This window comes from Grammomys surdaster, unplaced genomic scaffold, assembly GCF_004785775.1.
Source record: "Grammomys surdaster isolate TR1022 unplaced genomic scaffold, NIH_TR_1.0 199, whole genome shotgun sequence".
In the NCBI taxonomy this organism is placed as follows: Eukaryota; Metazoa; Chordata; class Mammalia; order Rodentia; family Muridae; genus Grammomys; species Grammomys surdaster.
The window spans coordinates 2,603,884-2,625,040 of NW_021604644.1; the positions used below are offsets into that span (position 1 = coordinate 2,603,884).

General features: G+C 49.6%; 1 protein-coding gene and 1 pseudogene across 4 annotated transcripts in view; both read left to right on the forward strand.

Annotated features, from left to right (window-relative positions):
- The window catches only part of Tbc1d2 (TBC1 domain family member 2), a 47,705-nt gene that overhangs the window by 9,216 nt on the left and 17,332 nt on the right, over window positions 1-21,157 (forward strand). Inside the window, exons 3-5 of one of the 3 annotated variants that reach the window (XM_028770257.1) lie at window positions 2,669-2,816; window positions 8,768-8,901; window positions 10,217-10,416. In XM_028770257.1, coding sequence (XP_028626090.1) covers window positions 2,669-2,816; window positions 8,768-8,901; window positions 10,217-10,416 — 482 coding nt within the window. The remainder of the gene's footprint in view (window positions 1-2,668; window positions 2,817-8,767; window positions 8,902-10,216; window positions 10,417-21,157) is intronic. The other 2 variants (XM_028770258.1, XM_028770259.1) reach the window with 2 other exon arrangements.
- Window positions 14,728-15,703, forward strand: LOC114623579 (annotated as a pseudogene). The gene has a single exon (XR_003711786.1). The product of XR_003711786.1 is annotated as a transcription cofactor vestigial-like protein 4 pseudogene (transcript).

Genomic DNA, 21,157 nt, shown 5'->3' on the forward strand with positions numbered 1-21,157 from the left:
TGTAATGCAGTGTTATGATCCACAGTTCACCTTACAGACACGGCCAGCAATGCAGTGCTGACCTCCATCTCCTTTCTTGTTAGTGTACTTTGGATCGTATTCCAATGCAAACAGCTGTATTTTGCTTTTCAGTATTTAAGATTGTGATCTCAATGTTTATCTGTGTTTTAAAATTTCTTTGTAACTTTCTATTTTTAATGAATATAGATTTGTTTTCTAGTTATGAAGGGTGACCTAAAGTTTTTACAAAATTGGTAAAAATCACAACAAATTGAGACTAGCCTGCTCAGTCACAATCCAGCCATGCAACGGTAATCACATCTAAGTACCCAAGCACTTATTAAGTTAGGTAGAGGCTCCCTCCACGTTGCTACATAACGGCTGTACGCAATTATAAGGGCATGCTGTTTGTCTACAAAGTTAGCTGAGACAGGTTGGCAAGTCCAAAACTAGAAGAACTTCAAAAGCTAACAGAGTTAAAGGTCATGCAGATTCCAGAACAGTGAGTCACGACCAAGCTCACTCTGTTCTAATCTTAAAAATCCAGCTTTAACCTGAAAGAAACCTCTAGTCTGATACATATTTTACCCAAGAATATTAAACCTTTTACCCACTTACTGCCTTTATTAGAAATGTCCTTTATGGCAGAAGGTTAGTTGGTTGGTTGGTTTTGGGTTTTTTAACACAGGATTTCTCTGTGTAGCCATGGCTGCCCTGGAACTCTCTCTGTAGACCAGGCTGGCCTGGAACTCAAAGATGCCGAGTTCTTGCCTCTGCCTCCTAAGATTAAGGGCATGCACCACCTCCAACTGGCGTAGGCAGAGGGTATAGTTAAAGAGACTCATGTGGTGAAGTGCATGCCCTTTATCCACATTACAACAGGAAGTCCCAGTAAGGTGTGTGTGGTGGTGCCCAGGCAGGAACCCAGCTCATGATCTTTCTTTCCACTTAGCAATGCTACATATTGGTACAAGAGAATCACTGAAGGTTAGAAAGACAGACACTGGGGAGCAGAGCAGTTCAGTGAGGCCATAAAATAACCTGCTTGGTGTCACTTGGGTGGGTGGCACTGAGACCATCTGATCCTAGTGATTCTTCCTTAGGTGGCAGATTTGAACTGCCCTGTGACAAATAGCTGATATTTAGATGCAAAATGATGGCTGGCTAGAAGTCTTTGCTGCTAACTGATCTTAAATCTTGTTCCTGTATGCATAGTTGACAGCCACCATAGTGATGGTGGTTCCAGACACTCTTAAGATCAAGAAGTTTGTTTGTTTGTTTGTTTGTTTTAATTGAGATTTGGAACCTTGAATCATGGAGCTTGTACATCTCGGCAGCATCCCTACCCACAAAGAGCCTTGTGATTGAGACCAACTGTTTTTCCTTCTTTTTTTTTCTTCTTGTTTTGCTTTTGTTGTTGTTGTTGTTGTTGTTGTTGTTGTTGTTTTTCAAGGCAGGTTTTCTCTGTATAGCCCTGGCTGTCCTGGAACTCACTCTGTAGATCAGGTTGGCCTCAAACTCAAAGAGATCTGCCTGCCTCTGCCTCCTGAGTACTGGGATTAAAGGTGCGTGTCCACACCATGCCCAACATGTAACTCCCTTTTTTTCAATCTAGCATTTTCCACTTAATATTATTTCTCTGTCTGTTCTTTTATGTTCTCTGGAGGAAAAGGTTTCATTGGCTGGCCTGGCACTCACAGCAATTCTCCTGCGTCCGCCTCCTAAGATGAGTCACTCTGCTCACCTCTCTACTGTTCTTCATAAACATTTTTTACATAGCTGAGTGACAGTTGTGTGGAGGCATCATGATTTACCCAGTCTCCTCCTGGGCTGTAAACTCTTCATTTCCAGCCGAGCTTGGTGGTGTGCACCTGTAATCCTAGGTCCTTGGTCCTTGGAATGTAGAATACAAGATCAAGGCCAGTATGGTACTCCCAAATTGGGGGAGGGGGTATCTAGAGAGCTGGCTCCATAGATAAAGGTTGACATGTAAGCCTGAGAAACAACATTCAGATCCCGGAACTCATGGGAAAGCCAGGTGGCCATGGTACCTTGCTCCCTACATTCCTGGGGAGGCAGAGACAGGAGATCCAGAGCGAGCTGGATAAATAGACTGTCCTAATCTGCAAGCTCTGGGCTCAGTGGAAGACCCCGTGTCAGTAAAGAAGGCGTAGTGGCTGAGAAAGATATCTGACATGAACTCTAACCACCACACATAAGCACATGCACATGCATGGGTGTCCATACACATGTGAACATATTATATATGCTCCCTCCAATACATACATGTGCATGCTAAAAATAAAACAACAACAGCAAAAAACCTGGAAAAAGTCATTTCCACTTAAAGGTACTACATATGACCCTAGGATAGACGCCTTGGCACATCAAGTTTTTGGTATATTTCAGACTCTTTTTTTAAATGGCTTATCAGATACAGAGTAACATGTGGCCTGCATGTTTGTGAAGAGTCTCCAGGAAGGCTTCAGCAGCAAAACAGATCATTTTACAGCCACTTTGCTGCTGTTAACCTGCATCAAGTTTGCTAGCCGGACAGCTTAGCAACACCAAATGCTGTCAGAGATGAGCCTGTAGCCCAGGACTAAGTCATTCCTACCGACGTATGCTGGTTCATGCCAGTGTGGACTGACTGTCTTTGTCTCCCTAGAGCAAGAGGAGAAGGAGCTGGAGGAATTCCTGTGCCCAGTGAAAACGCCCACTGGACTCGTGGGTGCAGCAGCTGCCTTGCAGCCTGTCCCTGCCATGCCCTCGGCCCTGCAGAACATCTCCCTGAAGCATCTGGGAACTGAAATACAGTAAGTGAAATACAACAAGGGGTGGGGACACTCTTTCTGTGAGCTTCATCTGGTATGGTCCTGCAGAGGGGTGGGACACGGGTGGGTCATGAGCTTATTTCCAATCAGTCATATTGTTATTTAAAAAGTCCCAGCACTTGAGAGGCAGAGGCAGGAGTGTCATGAGTTCTAAGCCAGCCTGAGTTACATAGGGGGATCTTGCTTCAAAATAGAAAAACAGGGCTCATCCAGTAAAACACCACTCAGGCCTGGTGACCTGAGTTCCTGGAATGTGCATGAAGGTGGAAGGAAGTAACCAGCTCCAGAAAGCTGTCCCCACAGGCCCTGTGGCCCCAGCACCAACCACCCCACCCCACCCTGACACACCCACCCTGACACACCCCCACCCCACCCAGAAACGCCCACAATGACACATCCCCCACCCTGACACACACACACCACCCAGACACCCCCACCCAACCCAGACACACCCACCCAGACACACACACCCAACCCAGAAACATCTACCCTGACACACCCCCACCCCACCGAGACACACCCCCACCCAGACACCTCCCACCCCGACACACCCCCACCCACCTAGACACACCCACCCGGACACACCCCCACCCCACCCAGACACACCCCACCCCACCCAGACACTCCCATCCAGACACACCCACCCTGGCACACCCCTTCCCTGACACACCCACCCAACCCACAAACACCCTACCCTACCCTGACACCCACCCAACCCACAAACACCCTACCCTACCCTGACACACCCCACCCTACCCCAGCCTGACACACCCCACCCTACCCCAGCCTGACACACCCCTCCCTACCTCACTCCAACCCTCACCATGCCACACTTAATAATAAACAAAAATTTTAAAGGAAAAACCATTAAAAATTACCCATAGCTTTACCACCCGCCTTGCTTAGCAGGTGTATATAGTTCTATATATTCATGTACACTGAGGTCACGCCAAACGCTGATTTCATGTCAAACTATTTACTTCTAACACATAGACTTCGTCTTGTCGGTCATGTCAACTACTTTGTGGTGAAGGGTGTTGAGACAAGGTCTTACTCTGTGGCCCCAGGATAGTCTGGCCGTCATTTTGTGGCTCCAGTTGGCCTTGAACTTGCAGCAATCCTCCAGTCTCAGCTTTTTGAGTACTGGAATTATAAACATGAACCACCAAGCCAGGTCCTGACTGCTGTTTAATTTTTTTATTTTGCTATTTTATGTATATGTATGTCTGAGAGGATAGTGCTGTCGTTCCCAGGAGAGAAACTGGCTTTAGAGAAGAGATGAGGTGTATCCTCTGGGGTCTGCTGGCTGAGGAAGAGCTAACCCGCAGCCATTTGGACAGAGGCTCATGGAGCCCAGGAGAGAGGCCTGAGCTGGGAAGAGAAGCGGGGGACGTGGAGCATGAGTGAGCTCCCCAGGGTGCAGGGCTTATCCTTCAGGAGATGCTGACGAACTGGGTGTGTTGGGAACATGCTAAAGGGAAGAGGGGCCCGGGAAGGCCAGGGCAGGCGGTTTGTGCCTGAGGGAGGCCACAGCCACAGAAGTGGGACAGAGAACACGTGGAGCCTGAGAAAGGAAGTTCCACAGCGTAGCCCAGGCACTGCCCTCCAGGCACTGTGAGAACCCCAGATACGAGGCAATGGCAACATTGCAAGATGAGTTCCCTGCACTTCCAAGGAACAGACAGTGGTCAGGTGAGAGCTCCCCGGATGCCAGGCACAGGCCCTGGCAGGCCTCGAGCTTGCGTTTGTGCTGCCCAAGCACAAGTGGTCCTCAGGGGGCAGGATGAGGGGCATCCTGAGCACTGCCAGAGGCTGTGTAGGGGCGAGTCTATAGGAAGCCGCTGTGCTGAATGTCAGTCAGGTCTGACACTCAGCTCTCCTGCCTGTCCATTGGGGACACGTCATAGCATTCACTTCCTAGGTTGTTGAGAAAATAAAATAAGTGGAATACATCATCATGTCGCTCTTAGAACTTGGTCCAGGGGAGGGCCCAGGCAGTGTGTTGTGAATCTGTTCCTAATCCCCATGGCAGAGGAGGTGTCTTAGTTAGGGTTTTACTGCTGTGAACAGTCACCATGACCAAGGCAATTCTTATAAGGACAACATTTAATTGGGGCTGACTTACAGGTTCAGGTCTTCTTGCTCTCCCACATCCAAGGACCACTAGTCACAAGCCCGTGACATGCTGGGGAAGCTTAACTCCTGACAGAGGGAAGTGTGGGCACTGGTGACTGTCACCCCAGTAGCCAGTGCCTCTGGCTGTGGCATGTGTCCCTGGGTCCTCCCCCAACTTCTGTGGCTTGTGCCCTTGAGACCCATGGGTAGCAGAGCTCAGCACAGGCTAATCCCCATCGTGGTGGCTGATGGCCTCTCCAGCATGCCCAGTGTGCTTTTATTTTCAGATGGGGGAAGTAAGAATCAAGAAGGGAAATGGCCAGCCCAAGAAGTCAGGGGTCCTTTGTGACTGAGTCTTAATAACCAAATGCAAGGTCAGGGTTTTAGGATCCTAATGCCAATCTTAATCCAGCTGATGACTGTAGTCTTTGTCAGTCCTTGAAAATGCAACCCCATTCTTCTCTTATCCTGAACCCCAAGACAAACAGACTGGATCTTCTTTCAGAACAGCTTCAGGCTGGTGAGATGGCTCAGCAGGTAAAGGTGTTTGCTGCCAAGCCTGATGACCTGAGTTCGATCCCTGGGACACACATAGTGGAGGGAGAGAACAGACCCCCAAAAGTGTTCTCTGACCTCCCCAACTGTGCCATGGCATATTGTGTGAATAAAATAAAATCTGGTTTTCTTCTAAAAGTCCAACAAAATTGACAACTTTTAGCTAGGTCAAGAAAAGGGAGAAAATTCAAATTACTAAACTTGGAGACAAAAGAAGTCATTATTATCAACCTTACAGAAATAAAAAGAATTATAAAGGCCAGACATGGTGGTTGAGACAAGAAATTCTGAGTTCAAGGTCAGCCTGGACTACTTAGTGAGTTCCTGTCAAAAAATAAACAGATTCTAGGGACTGCTGTGAACAACTGTAGTGTCAACAAATTTTAAAGCTTAAATGGAAAGGACAAATTCCTAAAAAAGCACGAATTGCTGGGACTGACTGAAAAAAAAAACTTGAGATTTGAGTAGACCTAGTAACTAGTTTGTAGAGAGCCTGACGGCCTGGGTTGGCCTCCCTGGACAGTTCTGCAGGTATCTGAGGAATCACCGAGTTCCCTCCAAGGCAGGGGAGGGGGCACTGCTGAGGCGCTAACTGATCAGTGCACCACAATCCTTTTCTCCCCTGCCAAGTTTCACAACCATTATCAGGCTCAGTCCCTGACTCCCTTCCCTTTCTGGGACCTGGAATAGAGTCTGTCAAACCATGTTTTATTTCTCCACCATCTGAGGATTTGTGGAATGAAGATTTTCCAGAGTGACTTGTCTATCTATTGCTTGAAGGATGGATCTCACACAGGGACAACACAACTGAGCCAGGGTCTACTGAATTTCCTGTCCCCTTGTCTAACCACCCCACCCCACCCCACCCTGCTGCTGCATTATCACCCAAAATGGTAACTGCTCATAGTGAAAACTAGTTGTAATAGCTCAAAACAAGTCTCCGCAATTTGTAGAAAACATGGCCTGTCACTAGATGGGTAGCTCTTAATCCCCCCCCTCAGAAAAAAGAGTCAACATATCAAATTTATTTCATTCTTCCCTATCCTTTATGTAAGGCAGACAATGTTCATGGCTACTCTGTGATAGTAAGCAGTGTAAGATTGGGTCAGGAGAAGTGTGGACTGGGACTGTAGCTCAGTTGGCAGACTCCTTGCCTCTCGGACTCACTGGAGCTCTGCATTTGATCCCTGGTGCCACACAGCAGAGGGGTCAGAAGTCCAGAGTCATCCTCTGTCACAGAGTAAATCTGTTAAACATGAGATATGATCTAAGATGCATGGGACTCCATCTCAAGAATAAGAAAAATTCAAAGAAAGGACTAGAGAGATGCTCAGTGCTAAGTGACCTCAGGTCCTCTCTATAACTGGCGCACCGGGGAAGCAGAGACAGGAAGCGCTTCGGGGCTCACTGGCCAACCAGTCTAGCTGAGCTGCAAGTTCTGGGTTCTGAGAGAGACCCTGTCTCAACAACACAAACGTGGACAGTGAATGAAGAAAACAGCCAATGTCCACCATACTCTACACAAATACACAGGGGTGGGGGCTGGACCTGAGCTTAGCCTTTCTCTGCATGGCAAATGATTTTAGTTGTAAGATCATTGTGGGATCACAAATAAGAACATTCAAAACACAGTCAAGTCAGACACTCTACATCTTGTATCTACATTAAAAGAAATCTTGGGAAATTTCAAAGAAGTCTCCCTGCCTTCAGAACCCCTCCTACAAAACTCCATTGGGAAGTTCGCCTGCCTAAGGCTGGCTCTCAGAAGCCATCGTCCTCTCTGCCCTCCTGTACTGGTGTGCCTCCTGCTAGCATATTTCTTGTTGTGGTTCATGGGCTGATTCTCTTTACACAGCCTGCAGTTTCAGTTCACATAGGGAGCTCTTTTTCTCTCCCTTGCTACTAATTACCAGATTGATGTGCTTTTATCTCTGTGCATGGGAGCATAAGCACCTGAGCTATCTCTTCATCTGGTGGACCATGATTTGTTGTAGTCTGTACTCTCGGGACAGCCTTTGTTGCTGTCCTGTACCTGGTTTCTTTCTGTAAGCCACACAAAGGTTAAGGCTGGACTCTGGGGTGGGGTCTCAGCCTCTACAAGCCTGGGCACAGCTCTGAAGCTGTCTGGGCACCAGTGTAGTAAGCCCCTCGGTAGCCATGAGTCAGTGGAGCCTGCAAGGCAGGGTGGGTCTGGGTCTAGGAAGAGAGCAAAGGCAGAAAGCTGCATGGAAATGTTTGCAACATGCCTCAGCAGAGCTGGGAGCCACTGATGGCCTTTGGGCATGGTAGTTGGGAGGCCAGAGGGTTTGGAGAAGTTAGGTCGGCAAGTCCATTCAACAAACATGAAGCAGTTTCTTATTACAGGTGCTGTTCTAAGTCTACCAGTGAGCAGAATGGCAGGTGTGGGGCACATGCTTCAGCAGCAGGGTTGGGGTTATAGGAACCAAGCTTATATAAGCGGCCATTGCAGGAACGATGCACAAGACCTGCACAAGACCTGTACAAGGTCTACCCAGTCAGTAATTCCAGCACCAATGGGGTAGGGGCTCATGAAGTTCCACCACTAGCTGGCATACTACTGGCAACTAGTGGCTACTGGGGAAGGAAAAGCCATTGTTCTCCAGGGTCGTAACCAATGGTAGGTTGTCCTTGCTCAAGCAGACAGCAGTAATTGGAATCAGTGGGAAGGGAATTTGTTGAGGGGACTGGGGAAGGTGGGAGAGGGGAGGGGGGAAGTTAGGGAGGATATGGCCATGACAGATTGTAGGAGGCTGGGGAAATAAATGGTTCCCTGGTTAAGAGCACTTATTCTTGTAGAGGACCCCCACCCATTCAATTCCCAGCATCCACATGATGGCTCACAACCATCTGTAATTCCAGTTCTAAGGGATCCAACCCTCTTCTCACCACCTCAGACAGCAGGAGTGCACATGGCTCACAGACACGCATGCAGGCAAAACACTCATAAAATAAAAGAAATCTAAAAAGAAATCACTGTATTTATGTGTGAAACTCACCAGGAATAAAAAGTAGGGAAGTGTAGTGTAGAAGGGGCTACGTAAGAAGGGTGAGGGGCTTGGGATGGGGCTGAGGAGGTGGGAATGGGGCTTGGGACGGGGCAGGGAGGTGAAGCTGCATCATACAGGGTGCTGAGGTGGAGACCAGTTGGGATGATTGGAAGCTTGCTGCTGAGGCCAGAGCTCTGCAGGCAACAAGAAGGGCAAGGAGGTCGCTGGCCTCATACTCCTCACTCCTCCTTTCAGAAACACCATGCACAACATCCGTGGCAACAAGCAGACCCAAGCAACAGCCCATGGGCCACTCGTGGAAGAGCCGTCACAGAGTGTAGAGCCTCAAATCAGGGAGCTGCCCTTGACCTCTGACCCCAGCATTCCAGGTAAGCTTTGTCCAAGTCTGAGACCAAACCCTGTCTCCTCCCTGCCTGCAAGGGTGTGTGTGTGTGTGTGAAAGCAGAACACTTACTGTATGTAGTTTTTATAGTTAGGTGGGAGCTGAGAAGTCTAAGGTCTGCATGCTGCAGAGTAGGATTCTAAGAAAGGTCTCCTCCAGGCTTGAAGACAGCCAACACTGTGTCCTCTTAGGTGGCGGAGAGAGCTCTCATCTTCCCCTTCTTCTGAGGGCACTAATCCTATCATGGGGCTGCACCTTCATCTAAATTACCTAAGGCTCTGCCTCCTAACGCCAGCACTCTGGGGGACTAGATCTTCAGCCTGGGGCTATGGGAACACAAACATTCAGTCCTTAGCAGTGTGTGTTGTGTGATACTCTTCCTGGGAAGATGTAACACACAGACACACACACAGACACAGATACACAGACACAGACACACACACACACACACACACACACACACGTCTATTCACTCCAGAAAGAATACTTATAACAGACCAAAATTTTATTTCGGTTACTAACAGGGATGGGGTCAGGGTACTTAAAAGCATCAGGGGTGACTCAGAAAAGCAACTGGATCACTGAAAAATGCCCAACACAGGTGTGGAGTCCTGAAAGCTTCACAGGAGCCCATCTGGGGCGCTCTGCTTGTCGCAGGCAGCTCGGCAGTCCCCACGTCTCTTCTCTCCATAGCTGGGTTCGTCAGCCTCCTTCCCCGGCAGAGGCTGACTCAGGTTTATACTGCCGGGGGAGGGGCCCTCCAGAATCTTCCAGGTTTCTGCTCTCCAGATGAGTTACCTTTGTCTACCTACTGAGTCTCACAGGGCTCCCCTCCCTCCTCAGGCTCCAGAGGTGAAGAGTAAGAATTCTGTTGGTTTCCCTGATGAGACAGAGCCTCATTTGTCCCAGGCCTCTAACTTGCTATATATCCGAGAGTGACCTTGAACTTGCAATCTTCTTCTACCGCTGCCTCCTGTGCTGGGATACAGGCGTGCACCACCAGGTTTAGGATGTTTTATTGTAGTAAAATATATATGCATAACAAAGTGTATCATTTTATTACATTCCATTACCTATTCAGAGGCATTAAGTGCATTCACACTATTATGTGGCTGTCACTGCCATCTGCCCCCAGGATCCCATCTTTCCTGCAGAATTCTTAGTAATCATTCATAAATAAGCAAGGTATATTTTCCCCTTTCCAGTTTATAAGGAAACTGCAGAAAGGTGCTGTTACCTGAAGATATGGATGAGGCACTTGTAGGTCTTCCCATCCTGACATCTGTGTTTCTCTCCTCAAGCAGAAACAGAGCCAGAGGGTCCTCCCAAGTCTGCTCCCAGGTCCTCTGTGCCCTCGGGTCCCATTCAGAAACCCAAGCGGCAGAGCAACACCTTCCCGTTCTTTTCCGATGGACTGGCTCGGAGCCGCACAGCCCCGGAGAAGGTGGCGGCCTTGGAACAGCAGGTGCTGATGCTCACCAAAGAGCTCAAGTCACAGAAGGTGAGCCCCAGCTCGTTCCCTGGAGCCCTACTTTGCCCCGTGACTTTGAGCCTTGTCGATTGCTCTGTGTGGTGCATCAACCTGACACGGCACAGCTAGTTGTATCTGGTTGCAGGGTCTTGGGAGGGGTCCCCAGTGCTCGGAGAGAATGGTCGTACCTTCTGACTGTGTGCAGATACCTGAGGGACTAGCACAGGACAGACAACACTGGCAAGGTGTGGCAGAGAACAGTGACAGGAAAGGGATTTAGTTTTCTCATGAGAAGTTCTCTGTAGCAGTTACAGACGGACATGTGTAGCCATTGTGGAAAATAAAGGGCATTAACGTGTTCAGGTTTCACCTCAGAGCAAGCCTTGGTTATGGGGAAAGGCTATTCTGTGACATGGTGAGCATCAGTGGCCGAGGTGTGGGAGAGCTGCAGCACTGGGCAGGTACCTCTCTCTAGCATAACGATAGTGAAGGTCTCACAGTTGTTCTCGAGAAGCTCAGGTGAGGCCCTGGTGGGCTCCTTTCCGCTGTGAGGAAGATGGAAGCTTGTGCTTGAGCTCCAGCTGCCTGAGCCCTTCCTGCTTCCTTCTCTGACCCTTGCTGTGCGGGACTCAAGCTGGGCTGGGGCACGTGCTCTGTATAGCTGAGTCTCCATTCCCTTCTACAATTCTTCTTGTGTTTTCCGGCCTGTTTGCGGAGACACCGGTTGAGAAAAGCACCCTCTGCCTTCCTAACCTTGCCCCTTCACAGCAGGCCATGGGTTACAGTTAGTGTAGGTAGATGGAGATTGGAAAGGTTTCTCTCATTCATGCATCTTTACCTCAGGCCTGTAGCATGCATGCAGTGTGCTGGTATTGGAAAAGAACAGTGTGAGGGTCACAGGCCCAGCCCAAACGGGGCATGCATAGCAGAGGCAACTGCAGGGTAAATGAACACTCAGATGTGTACTTCCTGCATGTGGGGACATAGCAGTGATGTGGGAGCTCAGGTCTTCCTTGAGCCCAATGATCTGTCTTTTCCTCCTGTCCTTGTCACTAGAAGGTATTCAGTTGAACTGTAATGGCTTCGGATCCCTGGATTCATGTAGCTGAAGCCCCTAACCCAAACTTGGAAGAAAATGGAAAAGAACGACTGCACACACTGCCTGTCCTGTTACCACATGTCCCTTCTTCCTAGAACACATGGGTAGCTCACCCCTTACCTAGTCTTTCTTTCCAAGGCATAACAAATGGTCAGAGGTACTCAGGAGGCCCTTGGAGACCTGTGAACCTCTGGAGGCTCCCTGCCTTCCTTCCATAGATGAAGGCAAGACTCTTAGAGGCCTGTAAGGATGGCCAGGAAATACCCCATTCAAACAGAGAAGGTCTTGAGGAAGTTGTTTGGGCCTTTCAAAATGTGGATTTTTTTTACTTGGTAACTTTCCAGGAAACCTTCTCTCTGTTGAGAAAGATGGCTGGGAGAGAAGGGTTTGTGGTTTAGCCTTTGACTTATAGAACGAGTAAACTTCACTGTCTCACGGATGCATGGCAGGCTAGCAGCGACTCCCAGAGCAGGCAGGCCAACATTCTGACTGTGCCGTGTCTGTTAACTTCCCAGCCCAGATCCTCATAGTAAATGCAGTTATGGCCATTCTTTCTGGAGAGGCCCGGGTCTGGACCCTAAGGTCAATGCCTCGCAACCCACAGTGCCCACAGCTGCACGTATGGCCATCAGGCTTTTACTTTGGGGCTCCCAACCCTAAGTGTTGGTTCCTCCCACCTTACAGTGAACAGGCTCCCTCCACCGGGCTCTGAGGAGATGGTGGAGTGATCCTATCAGAGCTTCCAGGAAGTGTGTTCCTGGCCTCGCAGTGAGGTGAGAGCTCAGGTCACCGGACTCAACCAGCTCTTAAGTGTTAACCAGTCATCCAGGCACCGAAGTCAGGAGGGAAGAACAGGAGACCAGCTGCTGACACCAAGATGGCCAGGGGCAGATGGAGCAGAGAAGCCAGGCCCTGGGTGCCCAGTGGTACCTGGAGGGTGATACCTGGCACTGGTAATATTAGGAAGAGAGAAGTTCATCTTAGGCCCTCAGCGTCTGTTCTGGTTTTCTGTTGTTGTGGTAAACACCATGACCAAACTGGGGGAAAGGGGTTATTTTATCTTACACGTTACAGTCCTCCTCTGAGGGAATCAAGGCAGGAGCTCCAGGCAGAAGCCTGACGTAAGAACGACAGAGGAAGGCTGTGACACTGCTTTCTGGTTTGTCTCCACTGGTTTGCTCAGCTACCATTTTTATGCAGTCTAAGTCCACCTGCTTCACAGGCCTGTCTGATCTGGACAGTTCTTCAGTTCAAGTTCCCTGTTTCCCAGTGACTGGGTTTGTGTCAAGATGACAGCTGAAGCTCACTATGACAGGGTCCCTTAGAAGGAAAATGGCTCCTGACTCTCCCAAGGGCAACACCCATGAGATGCTTTCCTGGGTAGGAAAGGGTTTTAGCTTCAGGAGAAAATGACAATAAATCTTAGTTCAGCCAGCCATGTCGATCAGTGGTTCTCAACCTGGAAGTCATGACCCCTTTGGGGATGACCTAACACCATCAGAAAACACAGATATTTACATTATGATTCACAACAATAGCAAAATTACAGTTATGAAGTAGCAACTAAAATAATTTTATGAATGGCAGTCTCTATAACATGAAGAACTACTGCATTAAATTAGGGTCACCGCATTAGGAAGGTTGAGAACCACTGAAGTAGATGAACACCAGTGGATTCTATGGCCCTGTGAGAATTTGTGCCTCAATTTTTATACTCTGCCATCCTATGGGGAAGAGAAGATAGAATATGCTAACCGGCATGTTAACATGTCATGGCCCCAGCACACACAGGGCGGTCTGAGCATCAGCTGTAGTTCTTACCACACCCTCCTTCCTGGAGGTCTGAGGGTCTGAGAGCTCTCCAAACCCAAGTGTCCCAGGGGTCAAATGTGGGGTTAGAGTCTGATCTACCTACCGCTAGAGCTTACTGTGGTAGCTACCACTACCACTCATCCTTTCACTGAGCCTTGCTCAGCGGGGCTTAGAGGTGGTGACTTGCCTGAGGTCTGATGCTGCAAGCCTGGGATGCTGTCCATAGCCAGGTCACCTCCACTCCTCCCCAGTCTCATGGCGTAGCATCATACACAAGTGCAGGACTGATCTTGGAGGAACATGAGCTCACTCTCAATGCCTCCCTGATTCAGTAAGCCCACTTAAGTCCTCATCCATCTCACCAACCCCATCACTGGACCTACAGAGGTTGGTTTAGACTCCAAGAGACAGCACCAGGTTTCGGGTTGGCTAGGTGCCTCAGGCCCCTGAGCTGAGAGTCAAGCCCAGTTTGAAAGCTGTCTGACCCGGCAGATGGCTGACTGTTGGCTAGTGTTGGCCATCTGTCAGGTGCTGGGAAAGCCAGACCCCAGTGGGGCCATGTAGACACACTTGGGATGTCTTGCCCTGACTTAGAAGGAGGACTGGGAGGTAGCTCAGCTGACACAACTTGAGGAAAAGCTTTTGACACTTTTTTAATTCTTGAGGCCACTATGCCTGGAACTGAAGTCTTTATCACTGCGCTAATTATGAGAAATTTAGCACCGTAAAAAGGCCAGCCTGAAGGCACCCTGTTAGGTCTGCCATCCTTAGATCTGTTAGCCTGTTATTTGTGACTGTGGCAATATGCCTACTGAAGGCTGCTTTATGAAAAAAAGAAAAGGGTTGCTATGTTTCAGGGTTCCTCTGATTGCTGGGGTGCACACAGTCTTGCTTGACTTACGTTAGGCAAGCGTCCTAAAGCTTGAGCTTTAAGGCTGAAGTACCTCTCCTGGGATGGCCTTGCTGACAGAGTTCTGAGGCAATTCAGGACATCACATGGCATCACAAGGAATGTGTGCCTGTGTGTGTGTGTGTGTGTGTGTGTGTGTGTGTGGTCTGGCTTTCCTCCTCACCAACAGGATTCAGTGGTGGGGACTCCATTCTCGTGACCTTATCTGATGCTACACACCTCTCAAAGACCCCAGTGGCCTAAGGACTGTTTCCTCCCTCTTAATAGTTCCCAGTGGAGAAGCAAAGTGCAGCGCGCGCCCAGAGCGCCTTGTCCGCGGCTCGGATTTTTCAGCGTTTCCTTTTCGCAGCTAGGGGGTGGGGAGGCCTCGCGTGAGTGTGAACGGGCACGCGCGCGCGCGGAGTGCTGGAATGGGAGGGAACCCAGCCGGCTCGGAGTGTTCTTATCCCAGGCTGCCTTTCTGATTCTAAGTGGCACCCTGAGTCCCTACTTCCCAAGCCTGTGCGCCCGCACTGTGCCTTCAGGCTCACCCAGGAATGGAGACGCCATTGGATGTATTGTCCAGGGCAGCCTCTCTGGTGCATGCTGATGATGAAAAACGTGAAGCTTCCCTCAGGGGAGAACCCAGAATGCAGACCCTCCCGGTGGCCTCAGCTCTCAGCAGTCACCGGACAGGCCCGCCTCCCATCAGCCCCAGCAAGAGGAAATTCAGCATGGAACCCGGGGACAAGGACTTGGACTGTGAAAATGATCACGTCTCCAAGATGAGCCGTATCTTCAGCCCCCATTTGAATAAGACTGTCAACGGAGACTGCCGCAGAGATCCCCGGGAACGGAGCCGCAGTCCCATTGAGCGGGCTGCAGCCCCCGCTGTGAGCTTGCATGGTGGCCACCTGTACGCATCCCTCCCCAGCCTCATGGAGCAGCCTCTTGCCCTGACTAAGAGCAGCAGCGACACAGGCCGGTCAGCTGTGGAGCGTCAGCAGAACCGGCCCTCCGTGATTACCTGTGCATCTGCGGGCGCCCGCAACTGCAACCTCTCTCACTGTCCCATCGCACACAGTGGCTGTTCTGCGCCTGGGTCCGCCAGCTACCGGAGACCACCCAGTGCAACTGCCACCTGTGACCCTGTGGTGGAAGAGCACTTCCGTCGGAGCCTGGGCAAGAACTACAAGGAACCAGAGCCAGCACCTAACTCGGTGTCCATCACTGGCTCTGTGGACGACCACTTTGCCAAAGCACTAGGTGACACGTGGCTTCAGATCAAAGCGGCCAAAGACAGCACATCCAGCAGCCCGGAGTCAGCCTCACGCAGGGGCCAGCCAGCCAGCCCCACCGCCCACATGGTCAGCCATAGTCACTCCCCCTCTGTGGTCTCCTGAAGGGGGAATCACCCTTCGACCACACAGGAATCTGCATGGTTTGCCTGAGCTTTGAACAGTCAGTGCTTAAAAAACAAAAAAACAAAAAAACAAAACAAAACAAAAAAACAGAAAGAAAAAAAATCCTGGGGGGAGGGTGGGTAGGTGGTTTATTCGCAAAACCATGTTGTCTGGACTTTTGTTCTGCTCTGTTTTTATACTTGCTTGGTGTTCGTACAAGGGCCTCAATGTGGCAACAGAAGAGCACGGAGCATTAAAGTCCAGCAGAGCATCCTTGCTTCCTGCCCTGGTTACCAAAGAAACCTCTGCAGGTCTGCCACCTGGCAGCCGGGACCCTGCGGCCCTTTTTCAGTCACAAGCCATGATGACATGGGGATCCGGACGCTTTGTGCTCTTAGCTTGTGAGGCTGGGTGTGCGCAGCTTGGCTTCCACCTGGGGTCTGGCTCAGTCTGCATTTGCATGTGTCTGCCTGAAGAGAACTGTCCTGATTTGCACTACGGAGGGCAGAGCTGCCTGCTGGGCAGCTGTCTGAGATGCCAGTACTGAGGGCAAACTGCTAGGGGACACTTCTGACCATGTGTGCTTGCATTGTTGCTGAATTTAGAAGGTCTCTAGCAGGTTCTAGGTCTTTCTCTAGGCTTGAGGTGCTCACAGCTGGACTGCAGACTCCCCCTGACCATGGGCATTTACCTTCTCTGAACACTGCAGTTTGTGAGGCTGGTGCCAAGGCTGGAGGACTCCGTAGTGCTTCTGACATGGTGTATGTCTCAAAAAAAAAAAAAGAATAGCTGGTTTCTATTGACTAAGCCCAGACTGTAGCACCGACTGGCTTCTTGTCTGGCTTCTTGTTGGCATTAGCCTGTTTTGTCAGTTTCAGCCCTTGATACATTCACTGCTGGTACAGCTGTGCTTCTGAGATGAGTCAATGCTCACTTTACTCCGAGGAGGAGTGCACAGCCAGTGGGTGTGGCAGGCTGGGGAAGCCCATTGCTGCTGATTTTCTGCATCCTGGGCTGGGGACGTGGAGTTTATGATTTTAGGCTCCTTGATATACAGACTGCTCCTTTCCAACTCCCAGCCAAACATCAGGTGCCTTACAGCCTGCAGCGTGGGGCCAAGGCTGGACACATTCCTCTGTATACAGTTATCCCTGCACCACTATTCCTGCACTATTAATAGCTACTAACTAGACATTAGCAGCCAGCAGGACAGACACGGCCCGGGATGCCCGACAGCTGCTGCTCCCCCCGGCCTTGAGCATTTCTGTGCCTGGCCTGGCCCACCTGAGGAGCTCCTCCCCCACAAGGCATTATGGACTCCTGCACATGGGAGCCCATGGGGCTGACTTTCAGGAGGAGGAAACAGGTTAGCTATTGAACTTGGGAAACAGGCACGGGTGGAAAGGTGGGGACTGATCCCCGTAGTCACAGGGTGGCTACTGGCCTTTACAAGCATGGACAGCCCTCCTCCTGCCCCGCACAAGGTTCACTCCACTCTCCTGGGCTTCCAAGCTTGGCATTCAGGCCCCTATATTTTCTGTAGAAAAAAAAAAGAATCGTTCAGAACACTTTTTTTATATAGGTAATTTTAAAGACCATCATTACGCTGTGCGTAAAGAATGTACAGAGAAATTTGTAGGTATTTTTTGAAGAACAATTAATTTGTTAATGATATGTAGCTATTTAATTTTCCCTTTCCTATTGTAATCATTCATTTTTTTGTTGTTGTTATTTGGGGGAAAAAAGTTGATCTTTTTTGTCGTAGGTGTGTCTGTAATCGTGCAGGTACACAGTTACTCCATGACAACACTGCGTCCGCATTAATAGCCACTAGTTTGTTATTCTACAGGCTACTGAGGTTGTCACAGGAAAACAACCGCACCGCGGACTGGCTCTGTGGGCAACGGGCCTCAGATACCCGTCAGTGAGCGGGTCATCGCTGTTGGGGGGGGGCGGGAGATGGCAGTGCGGATGGCCGAGTCCCTGGTGCGCTGACCTATCTGGAATAGGCTGTGCCCTGGAGTGGGATACCACAAATGTCAGCTGAGGAGTGCGCCATCCTGCCTGGGCAGGAGCTTGTGACCTCCCCAGAATCAAGCCATCTATGTGCGTGCTGACCCCTCTCTGTGTTTGTAAATCTGTAATATACCATTTTCTGTGGCCTGTTTTTTTTTTTTCCTGGAAGAAGAAAAAAAAAAAAGGTTTGGCAGGCCATCTTTTTTTTTTTTTTTTTTTTTGTACTTAAAAGTAGCCTTAAGAACAATAATAAAGTGCTCTTAAACCAAAAAAAAAAAAAAAATAGTTCCCAGTGGAACCACAAATCAATATGTGAAGCAGAGTGAGGCCTATGTTAACTCGCAGCCACCCTCCTGAACTCCACGTAGTCATGCACATAAAGGCGTGCATAAATCAGCAAAATTAAGGCTGATTTAAAAGGATAACATATTGGCTTTTAAAAAGGAAACTAAGGGGACCAGAGAGATGAGTCAGCAGTTAAGAGCACTGGCTGCTCTTCCAGAGGTCCTGAGTTCAATTCCCAGCAACCACATGGTGGCTCATAACCATCTGTAATGGGATCTGATGTCCTCTTCTGGCATGCAGGTGTACAAACAGAGCACTCACATACATTAAATAAATAAAAATAAATCTTTAAAATAAAATAAATAAAACAACTCATGACCAGGTCTGAAAATCTGAGCTGGCCCAGACAATAATTGATTTGAGACACCAGATCTTCTGCTTCCTAGAATTGGTCCTCAGGCATTGCTTATGATCTTACGACCGTGGAAACTGAGAACCACTCAGCTGTTCCTCTGCAGGGGCCCAGCATGCAGGGAATTTTGCTGCATCCATCCTTGTATTCCTGACATGTCACCTATGGGTGCTGCTAACTTGAAAACAGTAATGTTAAGCTGGTGTAGAGCCAGTGCAGGTCTAAAGTGAAGCACAGCCTTGTAATCCCAGCACTCAGGAGGTGGAGGCAGAATAACCAGATGTTCAAGGCCATCCTTAGTCACACAGCAAATTCCTGAGGCTACATGAGAACCAGGGCTCTGGAACTGGGACTTGGGGCCCTCTGCTCTAGCCTACTGACTCTTTAGTCTTTTCCCTGGGCTTCAGTCTCCAGGTAACAGCCCAGTGGCTGGGCAGAAAGTACACAGTCTTTCTGCATCTCCTACATCTCCTACATCTCCGAGCTTCCTGTGAGGCTGCCTCCTCTCCCCAGGCTCCTTTCTCCCAAGCATGTCTTCTGATATCAGGATAGGGTGGGGTGGTGGTTGGGCTTCCTGGCTGGAAGCCTGATTGGAGATGCCGGGAACAAGTAAAGGAAAGAGCTCACTGGCTGTAATGAGTTGGCTCCCAGATCCTGAAAGTAGAGGAAGATATTTATGGGCTTCTGGTCCAGAGCAAGACTCAGATATAGTATCTGTGCCTGCTTCACCCAGCAGTGACCCAGGGCCATCTCCAAGTCTCAGCTAGACCCTGAAGCCACAGGAATGTTAATCTCTCACTAGAGCCCCAGGAAGCTGTTTCTCCACTGTGGAACATTCCAGACATAGTGGTCTGGTGTGCAATCCTGTCCCTACCCCACCTGCTGGCCACACCCTCGAGCTTCCGAGGCTCCAAGCCTGCCCTTTCTGCTCCCCAGGCCTTTGTTCAGGCTGTCTTTGGGCTCTCTTTGGGGGCCTAACCTGGAAAGGCTGCCCCACCCTCAACTCCCACCAGCTGTCGACCATCTCTGACCCTCTTCATTCCTCAAGGCTGTATGAATTGTTTTACCATGTGTAATTGTTTTACCAAGTATAAGGGCCTTTCGTCACTTCCTCCCCAGGTGCAACCCACTGTGCCCCACCACGCCCGCCCACCCCTCTCTCATAGCCAACCACTCCCCTGCAGTGGTCCATCTTCACTCCCAGTCTTTGCAAACCTCAGAGGCGGGAACTGTCACATCCCTTTCTGGTCTACATCACTGGCATGATGGTGTGGGATTAATTCTTGAACTTGGAAGCCTGAGGCAGGAGGATCATGAGTTTGAGGCCAGCCTGAGCCAATAGTAAAGTCCTGCCTTGAACGAAGTCCAGAAAAAAGAGATTTGTCAGTAGATCCAAGGTGATCTTACCAACCAACCGCTGAGGCATGGTCTCCGGCAGATCTCCCAGATGATAGCGTGCTTAGTAATTAATTCCATCCAGCCAATCTACTTTCTGGAACACTGCAGCATGGGCACAACTAAGGTGTCACTAAGAGAATGTGTATTCCAAGTACACTAGCAGGGTCAGAACCTGACCTGTGGAGCCTCCCTGTACCGGGCTGCTGGGCTGCCTGGCTCCTGAAGCTCTGATCCTGGCCCTGGATCCATTCATTCTCTTCTTTGGGCATGGCAGGGCTGAGTCCTGGGAAGTCAGAGACCTCAGGCACCGTGAAGCACTGCAGACCTGAGGTCAGAGGAGGAAAGGCCAGTGCTGTTTCCAAGCCGTCTAGAACTTGCTTCCTGGACTGACCTTGCAGGCAGTGTTTCTCACTGCTGGGCTGAAGGCTACACACAAAGAGATTGCGTTTGCTTGGCGAGTGGCCTGGATTTCTCCTCCAGTTCTATCTCAGCTTGCTTGGACGTGGCTGTTTGGATGCTGTATTCCTTACTTTTCCAGTTATTGTAACAAAACCTAAGGAAAGCAATGTAAAGAAAGAAGGGTTATTTTGAGGCACAGTTCAAAGTTATATTCCATCGCTGCAGAGAAGTCTTGGCAGGAGGAGCTGAGACAGTTCCTTACCTGGCATCCACACTCAGAAGTGGAGAGAGGTGAATGTGCACCCAGCTCTCTTCTCCCTTTTTCCCACAACCCCAGCCCATAGATGGTGTCACCCACATTTAAAGCAGGTCTTCCCAGCTCAGTTAACCTCTAATCTAGAAACTGGTTCATAGTCATGCCCAGATGTTTGTTTCCATGGCAGTTCTAAATCCTATCAAGTTGACAGTCAAGATGAACTATCACAGATACCATCTTGAGGATTCTGAAGCTTGAACTACCGTGGCAAAAAGGGATGCCATGGCCTTTATAGCAACGTCTGTCTCAGAGTGAGAGGCAAGAGGCATACCCACATGCCACACATCTGCACCCCAATTCCATTACTAAGCTCAGGCTCTGGGGTCTGGATGACTTGGGACTGAACTCTCCTCTCCTGGGCTTCAGTTTATTCTTCTCCAAAGTAGACGTGCGTAAGTCAGAGTGTGGGTTCAGCTGTAACGGAGAAGCCTCAGAACTCGATAGCCCATAGAATCTCTATTTTTCTTTTGCACTGTGGAATCAAGATAACAGCAAGCAAGTCTGAGCTGGTACAGGTGGACAGCTCTGCTGTTCTCAGCATGAACTCCAGTTTGGGGACTGGGTAACTCTTCTCTTCTTTCCAGTCATTTCCCAGCCTGAAAGAAAGGGAGCAGGACCCAGAGAGCATGTGCCTCGCAGTCTCAGGTGACCCAGATGCTGCCCACATCTCTGCTCATCCATATTAAGGCAGAACTTGCTAGTGTGTGAGGAGTTTTTGTTTGTTTGTTTTTCTTATTGTTAT